Source organism: Somniosus microcephalus, chromosome 3 (assembly GCF_052327205.1).
Source record: "Somniosus microcephalus isolate GS21.2 chromosome 3, FLI_Smic_1.0, whole genome shotgun sequence".
Taxonomy (NCBI): domain Eukaryota; kingdom Metazoa; phylum Chordata; class Chondrichthyes; order Squaliformes; family Somniosidae; genus Somniosus; species Somniosus microcephalus.
Window position 1 is genome coordinate 188,011,698 of NC_140989.1, and position 13,466 is coordinate 188,025,163.

Sequence of the window (13,466 nt, forward strand, 5' to 3'; positions counted from 1 at the left end):
CCCCGCCCCAACAAAAATTTAGAACTAAAAGTTCTGCGATAGTTGTGCAGCACCACCTGTTCTCCCAGAACATGCTGCAGACAGAACATCAGCAAACACAGCGAGATTCTGATCTCGGACAATCCATCAGTGCAAGGGATTGAGCAGCGGCTAGGTGTGTCACACCACTTACTGATTAGCAATTACAGATCAGATGCAATGGACGGGTCACCCTTTGCCCATCACTGTAGCAAGGAATGACATGTGACCCAAGGTGAACCAAACTAGATAGAAATAATGAGTGCAGGAATTAAAACATCTGCATTCACTGGGGTAAAAATAAGCCACATAAACACATCTAATTTACATTTAATGGAATACTCAATGAAGGCTCACAAAATGCATTCAACCTCAAACTACCTCTGAACAACTCTTACTAATACCCAATTTAGTTATCCTTTAAATTCTTTTGCTTCCCAAGCACACGTTGTCTATCCAACTCTCAGTCCCCTGCCATGCTGTACACGCTTATCACAGGCAGCCGCCTATACCAGACAAATGGCGCTAACCATTTGCCATTACCATAGGAGTCAATTACAAAGGTGCCAGTTTTACACTGACTATTTTGGGAAGTTCAGTAAGTACTTACTGAGTTATCCCTGGTGTCCTGGCCAATATTTATGGTCATGTCTATCTGCAACACCAGATTTCTGATTGGTCCCCTTGAAGGACATGACACATCCAACAGTTTGTCTGGAATGTGTAATTTAATCCTGCCTGCTGGAGAGTAATCAAGATCTTTGCAATGTGTAATTTGATCCATTCATTGTGACAGGCAGGCTCCAGAGCTCACAGTGCTAAGACTACTGCTTTAAGAGAAGAGACCAGGCTCACCCTCTCGGTTTAGGAGCACACTCAGCGCTTACACTGACGAGTTCAGATAGGAAGGGGTGAGGCAATGGAGGGGTTTTAACATGAGGATGAGAATTTTAAAATCAAGGTGTTGGTGGACAATATTCTCCCTAATTTATTTTTGGGTGCGAGGTCCCTTTAACGGGCTGTGCAGCCCATTCACAATTTTACACGTGCGCAAAATTTCCCATTCAAAAGCCGGTAAAGCTTTATAATTCTTTTATTTATTGCCCATCCCTAGTTGCCCTTGAGAGGGTGGTAGTGAGCTGCCTTCTTGAACCTCTGCGGTCTGGGACGGAGCGAGGAAGGGGAGCACGTGATGCAGGTGTAAAGGGTTGGAGCAGCGTGATGCAGGCCTAACAGAGGGTGGGAGAACGTGATCTATCTTCCCATCTGGATCACTTTCTTGCTCTCATCCCCGACACCCCCCACCCCCTTTAGACCGGGATCACGTTCTCCCCACCCGTTCTCACAGTGCTCTGTCCCGCCAACAAGTTCCTGACCTTCTCTCCAATCCCCCACCCCTCAATCCTCTCTCCTCCCTCCCCTTTGCCACTCCCCCACCCTCCGGCCGACCGATCCCTTCTCCTCCCTCCCCTTTCCCCCACCCGCCCAATCCCCCCTCCTCCCTACCCCCAGGTGTACCCTCACCACCCCACCCCGCCCCCATACTCCCTTTCTCCATGGGGGCGCATGCGCAGAGGGACCCCAACACTGTGGAAATAATCAGTGTGAACAATTAAGAAGCGCGGTTGCTTGGTGGAGACTTCCTGTTTTTTTAAAAACTTGAGTGAATGTTATCATCACTGTGTCTGCCAATGAGTTGGAGGTGGGTGGGATTTGTGGTTTCAATTTACTCAAACTACAGCAGAGTCTATTTACTTAGCAAACAGAGTCGCCCGAGTACAGCAGGATTATTTCTCCAGCAAAATGGAGTGGCGGACAGTCACATAATACAAATTGTGCGTGTGAAATCAATCCCAGTCACTTACAGCAGTGTGGCCTCCAGGAGTGATTGACGGGGGAATTACCCAATCATCGCCATTCTTGTGGTGTCACCATATGTAGCCATTTTTAAAATATGTTAGTTACTTACCTTTTTGGTTTTACTGTCCACAGCGTATAGTGGGCAAATCATGTTAACACCAACGTGCCCACTATAAGTGGTGGGGGCTGTACTGCCATGTACAGTGCCGTACCATACACCACGGTGGCATAGTGGTTAGCACTGTTGCCTCACAGCGCCAGGGACCCGGGTTCAAATCCAGCCTCGGGCGACTGTCTGTGTGGAGTTTGCACATTCTCCCTGTGTCTGTGTGGGTTTCCTCCGGGTGCTCCGGTTTCCTCCCACAGTCCAAAGATGTGCGGGTTAGGTTGATTTGGCTATGATAAATTGACCCTTAGTGTTAGGGGATTAAATACGTGGGGTTACGGGGATAGGGTGGGATATGTGTTGGTGCAGGCTCGATGGGCCGAAATGGCCTCTATCTGCATTGTGGGGATTCTGTGATTCTGTGACCACCTCTGGAACATGCCTTCACATTTCTGTTGTGGGTAACGCAGAGGCACTGAAAATATCCGTACTTACTGGGGTCATTCATTACAGGCTTCCTGGAGTCCATCCGTCCAGCTCCATATACAACTGTACGTCCCATGAACCCTATGCTGCCGTTAGTTTGCAAAAGGTTGCTCCTGGTAGAATACAGTTTAGTAGCAGGTACTGGAGTCAATATTATGTCAAGAGAAGGTTTGTTGTAAAATGTCTTGGCACTAACACCTATGCTGCCCTCAGCTTGCGTTGGAGAATGAATAGATGGGCGTGGCTGAGGTATCCCAGCATATATGGAATCTGAAGCTTGTTTGGGTCGTCTTGTTGCATCCTTGGGTATTGGCTTCCTACAATTTTCACATTTTGCATGGTCTTCACTTTTTCTCCCACAATTTTTACATATACTGAAGAATTCATCGAGTGTCTGCCCCTGAAATTTGGAAACAAGATCAAAATGTTAAAAAAAATCCTAACATTTTTATTGCAGACGTATCTTGTACTCCTTTCTCCCTCACGGCCTAAAACCGGAATTTACCAAGACAACAGACTAAATCAACACAGGAGGACGTGAAAGGCGTTCTATAAATGCAAGGTATTTAATAAAAACAGAAAATGCTGGCAACACTCAGCGGGCCAGACTGCATCTGTACAGAGAGAAACAGAGTTAACAGTTCAGGTCGATGTCCTTTCAACAGAACTGGACGTTAGAGATTTCACAGTTTATCAGCAAGTACAGAGCAGGGAAAGTGGGGGGGGGGGGGTAAAGAGGAATAGGGGAGGTCTGTGATAGGGCAGGAGTGATTAAATGACAAAAGGGATGATGCTGCAAAGCAAAAAGGGGAGTGGTAATGGGACAATAAAGAAACAAAGGATGGGTCCAGAGGAGGTGTAAATGGCAACAGCAGAACCATTACCATCCACCTCCATTGCCTTGCACTTTTCCCAGGCTCTGTACTTGCTTATAAACCTTTAAATCACAAACTTCTTCCAGTTCTGACAAAAGGTCATCAACCTGAAACTCTGTTTCTCTCTCCACAGATGCTGCCTGACCTGCTGAGTATTCCCAGCATTTTCTGTTTTTATTTCAGATTTCCAGCATCCGCAGTATTTTGCTTTGGGTCTTTAGTTAGGTTTGAAAGGTATTAAAACATCTTATTCTATTGAAAACAGAAACCTTACATGGTAACAGTAAAAAGAAAAAACACAAACACTGGAAACCAAATTAAAAATGCCGGAAATGTTCCGATCAATCAGCACCCGATGAGAAAAAGGTAATGTCTCAGCAAGATTTGTTTGAGTGTTACAACGAGTTTCATATGACGGGAAAAGCTTATAATGGAATGTCTTGTTTGGCCTTGAGATGCCGAGTGGAGATCCCGCAACAGATCTCAGTGGGCGGGACTCATGGCCACAGTCACATTTCGGGTCATTCCCTCATCTTCCACTTGTGGAGCAGGTGGCTGCATCGCCTGTGTCCTGTGTGGATTGGGTTGAGCGTGTCCACTGTCTCCGAGGGAGGTCGGAGCCAGGGACCTCTACTGTTCGGTCAGTGATGCGGTGTTGGTTCTTTATGTTGCATGCTCCCATGATTCCGTCCATCTGGATAGTGGGTCGATACCAGCTGAATGAATATTGGCTGCTGTTTCCCAGAATGGCCGGCGTGATTTTAAGCGCTTTTGTGGTGGGTTTTTCCAAGTCTTCATGAATGGGAGGGTGGGTGTTGCTCATGATTTTTTCCATCTCATGGAGCACGGTGGTATCTTGGTGAATGGCAGGCGGGGTAATGTGGGTTTAAGTGATTGTTTGACTTGCAAAGCCAGTTTAGCAGATTTACTGTTTACTGATAAACAGCTTCCACCCAAAACTGTGTTTCCCTTTTCAGATGTTGATGGACCTACCATGTTTCCAGCCTTTTCTATTTTCATTTACTGTTGATTACATGTGCAGTTTCATATTCTTGTCTTTTGTTCACTCCATCTCACGGTATTTTTCTAAAACCGCCTACCAGTAACCTAACAGAATTTACCCAGTTCAAATATCTACACACAGCATAGCCAAGACTGATGACAAAATATTACATAATCATTGCTTGCACAGCGATGGGAATATGATGCAAGTTTTAAGAGAACAATTTTCTGCCCTGTATTATGTGACAGTGCCAAGCAATTGCAGGTCCAGTTTTGTAAGAAGAAAAAATAAATCAATAACAGCACTCTTAATGAAATTCTACCACACAGAGGCTGTTCTTTTACACGTTTAAACATATCAAATATTAAAGGTAATTCCGTCATTTGCAAATTTAAACAGAAATGTACAAACTCTGAAGTAGGCTTGCTTCACATTTGCTATGTAGAAATAACCAATACAAACACATCCTCACTGAATGGTTTTTAAAGACTACTCACAAAGCTATTCAAAGCACACAGCAGATCAAGGATATGACATATGTCACTACAAAGATCAAGAAGCATGCCCAGTTACTATTGTACCACTAGACCAAGTTGCATGGAAGGCGCTGAGGGCTGGTGGGTGGAGAGAGGATGAGACATTGTGTGAGTACACGCAGCCTGGCAGGTGGGGTGGGGTGTGGTGTTTGAGGAGGAGGGAGAACAGGGGCTGCGATTGGTATCCAGGGCCTAAAAGGACAGGATGCAAGCTGGCAAAACATGTACTAATGTAATCTGGGAATCCGGAACCCTGAACAACAGGAGTTGAGATGGCTCCTGGGGAGAAAACTAATATTTTCTCTTATAACACACAGATTCTAAAATTGCTGTACCAAACCACATGGCTCCATTTGCACCTATAACCACACTTTGGTTTAGTACTGGCACACAGGTAGGTCTCACCTGTTATGAACATTTCAACCAGAATTGCAATCCAATTCCCACCTTCCTGAACCACTACCTGCACCAACCAGAAAGCGTGCTTTTTTTTTAAAGCAAGTCACTTGTGCGAATGGCCTCACACAGTGCATACTCTCCAAATGATTAACATTCCCATATGCAGCGCGTGATGCATTTTTTATTAGCATTCTGTAGAGATCCCACTAATAGAGACAAAGTAACAGCACTATCTGAATGCGGAGCCCAGATGAACATGTCCCAAGATAAACGGAGTATTAATTATATAAACATCAAGTGCTGAAATACACTTCCTCTTTCCTCCCTGCGCGCGCCTGTGTGCAGGCACACGCACGCACATTTACCAGCAGATGGTGCTAACAGTCTTCCTATAAACTGCCTGCACTATGAGAATCATTATATCAGATGTGCAGACTGGCCATGACAGTTTGGCCACTGTGCAAAGTAATGATATTGCAGACACAATAGTTATCTGTGTGCACAACATTACATACACAACATCGCTACTAGTAACCACCTTCTTCATCTTATTCACCACGCTCTGGTGGAATAAGGTTTTACTGGTCCCAGTACCCACTTAAAAAAAGGTTTACCAGGCTCCTAGTCAAAGTATGTGGCAGGTTTCTCTCTTTGTTGCCACTGGCCACATGAAGTCCATGCTGGGTGCCAGTGACTGAAAAATATAAAAGCAGCTTCAATGCTGTAGGAACGAAGTTAAACCACTCATCATAATCTTAAGCATCAAATTCCATACTGTACAAAGGTGTTTGCGATCATTTTGTGGCATTGCGATTACCGTAACTATACAGTCTTGAACACGACAAAAAGATTAAACTCAGCTGTTTAAGAAACGTAACCTTTCCAGCTTAATGTTTAAACTGATGGAATCACTTAAAAGCGCATCCATGTAAATGAGTATTTCTACATAGCTTTTCTGTACTTCACTAACTGATCAGCATGAAATGAGAACTCAACATAATTTGACATTTCTCAAAAAACTGCAAATATTTGTGGCAAAGTCATGACAACAACTTGCTATTTATATAGTGCCTTTAACATAGTAAAAATGTCCTAAGGCACTTCACAGGAGCTTTATCAGACAAAATTTGATAGTCAAAGGAGGAGATATTAGGAGAGATGATCAAAAGCTTGGTCAAAGAGGCAGGTTTTAAGGTGCGTCTTAAAGAAGGAGCGAGAGGTAGCGAGGCGGAGAGGGTTAGGGAGGGAATTCTAGAGAAAGATTTTCATTGCTTCTGGAAATAGTTTGTATTAAAAAAAAAATTTTAAATCAACAAGTTGGGATGGTCATTAAGCTCCTTGGGACGTTTTACTACGTTGAAGACGCTATATAAATGCAAGTTGTTGTTGCTTATGAATCTCAGTTAGAGTTCAACCCATTTGTTGAATTGAACAAACTCAGTGGCACAATCAGGCAGTTTTAGGACATCTGCTTAACCATATTGCACACAAATCCACTGCCGTTGCGGTTTTCCAAAACTCTCGGGCGCTTGTTGAAATATCCCAAACTGCATCAAAAATCGACTTTGTCCTGCCCAAAAGCAACAGACTTCACTGCATAGTCTCACGAATTTTTCTTTCATTTATAGCTGCAGCGCCATCAGTCTTTACATATCTGGAAAGATAGATATCTTTTGATTGGAAAGAAAGTCTCCAGTGCCCACCTCGCTATGTGTCGGACTTTGTGGAGCAGAAGCTTCAAGGTTTGTTGATTCCGGCAACGCTGCCGTTAAGTCGTCTCTGAGTCGCCTCGTCAGAACACGTCTCTTAATATTTGGTGTGGAACACATCTGCTCTTCTAATTCTGTAGAGGCCACATCTATTAAAAAAGCAAAGATCTCCCTCAGTAAAGAACTCTCAAAACTGGCGACACTAAATACAGAATCATTAAACCTGCACTGTGTTTACTAGAATAAATTATTGAAGATGCATGCCTCAAATGTCAGTTTGAAGAAAACAACTCTGGCTCACACCACCAAACAATTCGATCTACTGCCATCGATAAGGCAGATTTGCACCGGATTCTCTGGTGCAGGTCAGCCAATCTAGGGATGGTCTTCATCTGTTTACGGTCATGTAACTGGTTAGGCATCTCACAAACTCCCACCTACCCACCTTCAGCTGAATGCTGCGATGTGGCAACTACACAGATGATAAACCTTCAGGAGATAAAAAGATAAACCAAAAAAAAATCAGGACACGGCCTCAGGGTACACAAAGACTCACCTCTTCCATCAGACTCCATTAAAATAATACTGTCCACTGGAACCCTTTGAACATCAGCTGGGTATTCTTTTCTGAAAGCATACAATGGATTTTAAGATAAGAACTGGTCTTCATAACAAACACTGAATACATTTTCCAGCCCACTACGCAATCTCCGCAGACAATGTAACATTTATTGAAACACATTTCTCAACAAACAAAAAAATATATTCCTGCTCCCCCCATATTCGCAAACCACCCACAGCACTAAAGCCAGACCCAACTATTACAGAAGTAACTAATCACATTGAGTTAGGAGAGGCATTGCTATTGCAAAAAAAATTGAAATTCTGTCTGATCCTTAACCATTTCATTACTTCTGCCAACATGGTAGTTTCTTGGAATTCCAAAACAACTGGGGTAATGGATTTTACTGAAGAGTAAAAGTGTTCAATACATAAGTTGAGAGGGGAAGTGAAGAGGAAAATAAGATTGGCAAAGAGAGAATGAGAATAGAATGGCAGTTAACATAAAAGGTACGAATTTGTAAAAGGCAGATCGTATTTGACTAATAGGAGGGTCAGTGTCAGCTTGGATAAGAAATTGGATTAAGGACAGAAAACAGCAAGTTGTGGTAAATGATTGTTTTTCAGACTGGAGGATGGTAGACAGTAGTGTTCCCCAAGGGTCAGTGCTAGGACTACTGCTTTTTTTGATATATATAAATAAATGACCTGGATATTGGAAGAGAGTAAAATTTCAAAATTTACCAATGATACCAAACTTGGAGGTGTGGCAAACAGTGAGGATGATACCAATCGACTGCAACAGGACACAAGATAGGCTAGCAGAATGGGCAGTAAGTGGCAGATGGAATTTAATATAGAGAAGTGTGAGGAGATGCATTTTGGCAGAAGGGATAGGGAGAGGCAATAAAGACTTAATGGCACAGTTCTAAAGCGTGTGCAGGGACAGAATGACCTGGGGGTTCATGTGCATAGATCTTTGAAGGTGGCAGGACATATTGAGAGTAGTTAGCAAAGCTTATGGGATCTTCGGAGCTGATCAAGCGTGGTCAAAGCTTCGATGCTGGGAATGTTGGCTTGAGCGAGAACACCGACGTTGGTGCGCCTATCCTGCCAATGGATTTGCAGGATCTTGCGGAGGCAGTGTTGGTGGTACCTCTCCTGTGCTTTGAGGTGCCTGCTGTACATGGTCCATGTCTCTGAGGCATACAGCAGGGCGGGTATCACTGCTGCTCTGTAGACCATGAGCTTAGGGCCGGGTTTGAGGTCCTGGTCTTCAAACACACTCTTCCTCAGGCGACTGAAGGCTGCACTGGCACACTGAAGGCGGTGTTGGACTGTTGGTCACATTGTCCGCATGCCTGATACGAGACTCCCAAAACAAGCGCTCTACTCGGAGCTCCGGTACGGCAAGAGCGCCCCAGGTGGGCAGAAGAAATGCTTCAAGGACACCCTCAAAGCCTCCTTGAAAAAGTGTAACATCCCCACCGACACCTGGGAATCCCTTGCCCAAGACCGCACAAAGTGGAGAAGCATCCGGGAAGGCGCAGAACACCTCGACTCTCTTCGCCAGGAGCAAGCAGAAGCCAAGCGCAGGCAGCGGAAGGAGCGCACGTCAACCCAAGCACCCCACCCACCCTCCCCTGCAACCACCATCTGCCCCACCTGAGAGAGAGACTGTAGGTCCCGCATTGGACTCATCAGTCACCTGTGAACTCATTTTTAATGTGGAAGCAAGTCATCCTCGGATCCAAGGGACTGCCCAAGAAGGATATGGGATCTTGGGCTTCATAAAGAGAGGTATTGAGTACAAAAGCAGGGAAGTTATGCTGAACCTTTATAAAGCTCTGGTTAGGCCACAGCTGGAGTATTGCGTCCAGTTCTGGTCATCACACTGTAGAAAGGATGTGAAGGTCCTTGAGGGTGCAAAGGAGATTTACCAGAATGGTTCCAGGGATGAGGCATTTGAGCTACTAGGTTAGGTTGAAGAAGCTGGGGTTGTTCTCCTTGGCGCAAAGGAAATTGAGGGGTGATTTGATAGAGGTGTGCAACATTAGGTTTGGATAAGGTAGACAGAGAAAGGCTGTTCCCATTAGTTGATGGTTCAAGGACTAGGGGACACAGATTTAAGGTTTTGGGCAAGAGATACAGGGGGAGGTGAGGAAGAACTTTTGTACGCAGCGAGTGGTGAGGACCTGGAACTCACTGCCGACGAGGGTGGTGGCAGCGGAGACACTCAATGATTTCTAAAGGAAATTGGATAGACACTTGAGGGAAATAAACTTGCAGGGCTACTGGGATAGAGCGCGGGAATGGGACTGACTGGATTGCTCTACAGAGAGTCGGCATGGACTCAATGGGCCGAACTGCCTCCTTCTGTGCCGTAATGACTATGAGCAAGAACACTGGGGCCATAAGATAGTCACTAATACATCCAATAAGGAATGCAGGAGAAACTTCTAACCAAGAGTGGTTAGAATGTGGAACTCTTTACCACAAGGAGTAGTTGAGGCGAATAACATTGATGCATTTAAGGGGAAGCTAGACAAACACATGAGGGAGAAAGGAATAAAAAGTTATGTTGATAGAGTTAGATGAAGAGGGAGGAGATTAATGTGGAGCATAAACACTGGCATGAACCAGTTGGGCCAAATGGCCTGTTTCTCACTGTACATTCTACGTAATTCTATGCAAGACCAAACTAATGAAAATTAACCTTGGTTCTTATGAGCATTTGAGTGCAAAACAACTTTGGAAAAACAAACATAACGATCAGAATATAAGGTATAAACACGGCACATGCAACTCGTGTTCTGTCAAGGCTTGACAAGAAATCTCCATTTACATGGCAGCGAGCTGCATTTGAATGAAGCACTGAAACATGGGATCTATTATTCATGTCATCCTGCATTTAGCAACAGCGCACCTAAAGCTTCACTATTAGGCAGAGTGCATTAAGGCTGCGTTAAGCAAAGCACATTAGGATAGACAAGTATTCACCTAAAGAAGTTGTACCTGTGCAAAACAAGAGAATTAGAAGACAAGTTGAAACAATGTGTTAATAATGGATTCTAGTTTAATCCAAATTGGGCTTGAATGTCACAGCAATGGTATACTTTTACGCTACAAGTGAAAATATTGTTACATTATACATAGTTTGACCACTATACAGAAGGCTTGAATAAAACTGAATGGGAAACACATATTATCGCAAGTTTTGGTGCACAAACATCAATATTCGGCTCATTGTACATTCCAATTCATCCTTTTGGGTACCAAATGCTCTTGAGGATTTCACAAATACAATTTCACATAAATACCGTTGTCAGCTGGAAGTTATTTTATGTAGATTTACAACTAAGTTAAGGTTAAATTAACAATGAAGTGGGTTTGATTCCACAATCCACACTATTCTCAGAATAAACTTTAATGCAGGGATGCTGAATAATAGTAAACTTTGTAGAGCAGCAGACTGTATAGTGGTGGCCTCATGATCACTCATTGAAACACTGCAATGGATCCATGCAAGCTAAGCCAATTCACCACTACTCCAATCTGAAATGACTTCAATCCCATCGCTGTTTATAATGAACTGTTCATTTATACTACCAGGATCCTGAATTAGAATGGCTGTACAGAGCAACTTTGGAGCAGGGATTAAAGTTGTTTGCCACAGGTTTGTTAGTGAATAGCAGGACAAGATTAAGATTAAATGGAAGTAATTTCAAAAACATTCATCAGTGACGGGTAGTAAATGAGCCGAGCACCTGAGATTGAAATTTAAAGTGCTTGGAAGCTCTCTCCATTGATCAATGAACAGTATAATTAGAATTACATGAAGTACATTCTGCATTATTTTGGGAAGTTTACTGTGCAATACTGATTTGATGAATAATGACTCCTAGATTGGCAAGGTCACTTAGAGAACACCTGTTGTGGGAAATGGAAAAATATCATAGTCGGAAAAATACATTAACACGAGGGCAGGTGAAACAGTGTGCTTGCATGTATTGATTGCACACACTTTAAATAAAGTACCCAAAAAATGACAAGCACACAAAGCATCAACAGCTAATGAACCTATTTATGAGACCGTGCAGTGCCAATCCCAGCTGTTAGGCAAAGACATTAACGACACTTACCCCTCATCAGTTAAGCCAAGATTGCTTTAAAAGATGAAAGAAAACAAGTAAGAGGCAATAATCTCAAATTAATGTTTACAGGTTGACACATGGCAAATTATTAGTATATTACTTTTTTGTATTTTTCAGTTTCTTTAAAAGGCAGTTACAATGTTATTTAGTTTCATGAGAAGGCTCCTTAAAACCAACTCTGATTAAGATAAAGTCCAGTTATTACAAAACTTCCAACAATATCACCTCTGCTAACCAAAATATGCATTGAACCATGAGATTTAACAAATTCTAATCAAGTTTGAACGGTTTATAATTTCAGTCCATGCACCTTGAAGATCATATTCCCAGCTTTATTGCCCAATACTGTAAAACTTGAGCAATATCAGAATAAGATCTTCAAGCTCCCAAAATGCACCTGCCATTTTCAATTAATATTAGTTATTCCTTTTACGGTGGGTAAAATATTCAGAGCTGAAGATTCAATGGCCAGCTTATTCGTAGGGATTTGGATCAAATTGTTGCTGTATCTTTTACATGCCACTAAATGTTTAGCACAGGTTGAAAATATTGTACTGCTAAGGAATTTCAAAGCGGTGCTCCCCAGATTCTGCACCATGATTCACCTTAAGGAGGTGATCTAGTTAAGGTAGGTTGCACTTCAACATTTTCCCAATTGATCTTATGCGACCTTCATCGCTAAAGCAAGTTTAAATGTAAAAGGAACCAACATCAGATTGATGACCACAGCTTTCAACCTGCATTGAAAACATCTCTTGTGCTCAAGATGGTCAGACAACACCTTTTAGTTGCATGTGAATCATTCTGGCTGGTTTACTGACAGAAGTGGGGGCATGATTCTTTGGAAATGCTGCTCAAATGAAACACAATGTGCATCTGCCCATCACCAAGTTACCATAAAAAAAATTCTCCCCAAATTTACTGGGACAATATTCATGAAAAACACTAGCAATATATATCGTACAACTAGCTAAAAGATTTAAAAAGATCCCCTTTCCAAAAAAAACTCCAATTTCCATAAATATGACTCCAGACTACTCTGCATACATTGAACTAATTACTAAATTGTTGGTTTCTTTGAGGAAAAAAAACTGAAAATGGTGGAAATATAAAATATAAGCAGAATATGCAATAAATACACAGATCAGTCAGTAGCTGTAAAGAACAGACACACCCAGAACATTAACCGCTCTTTTCTCTTTACAGATGCTGACTGATCTATGCAGTTAGTTTTATTTTGCTTTTTCATTACTACTTTTATTATATAAATATAGATGAATCTTATACTAATGCTGAAACATGTACTCCAACAGATACATTGGCCATTTGTTCGCATCTCAAACACTTGCGAATGAATGTAGGAGCATCAAACAAGAGCAAAATCTACATAGAAGAGTAGGTAATTTATTCAAACTTTTGCAGTTGCATTTTGCTGATCAGTGTTCTATGAAAAAGGTGTTACAAATAATCAACAATGGAAGAAGGTAAAAGCAGTTACATCGACTATCATGGCTCAGATAGTCCAGAAGTCAACCAGCCTCAAATATGTAAAAAGTAAATACTGCAGATGCTGGAAATCTGAAATAAACACAGAAAATGCTGGAGATAGTCAGGTCAGGCAGCATTTGTGAAGAGAGAAACAGAGTTAACGTTTCAGGTCGATGATCCTTCGTCAGAACTGGAAAAAAGCAGCTTTTTTCCAGTTCTGACGAAAGGTCATCGACCTGAAACGTTAACTCTGTTTCTCTCTTCACAAATG

General features: G+C 42.6%; 1 protein-coding gene across 4 annotated transcripts in view; it reads right to left on the reverse strand.

Annotated features, from left to right (window-relative positions):
- LOC147121635 (sentrin-specific protease 6-like) overlaps positions 1-13,466 on the reverse strand; it is a 153,406-nt gene that overhangs the window by 57,010 nt on the left and 82,930 nt on the right. For 3 of the 4 annotated variants that reach the window (XM_085982046.1, XM_085982049.1, XM_085982048.1), the window contains 4 exons: positions 11,696-11,719; positions 7,549-7,619; positions 6,987-7,141; positions 2,480-2,870 (listed from right to left, as the gene is read on the reverse strand). In XM_085982046.1, coding sequence (XP_085838172.1) covers positions 2,480-2,870; positions 6,987-7,141; positions 7,549-7,619; positions 11,696-11,719 — 641 coding nt within the window. The remainder of the gene's footprint in view (positions 1-2,479; positions 2,871-6,986; positions 7,142-7,548; positions 7,620-11,695; positions 11,720-13,466) is intronic. The other variant, XM_085982047.1, reaches the window with a different exon arrangement.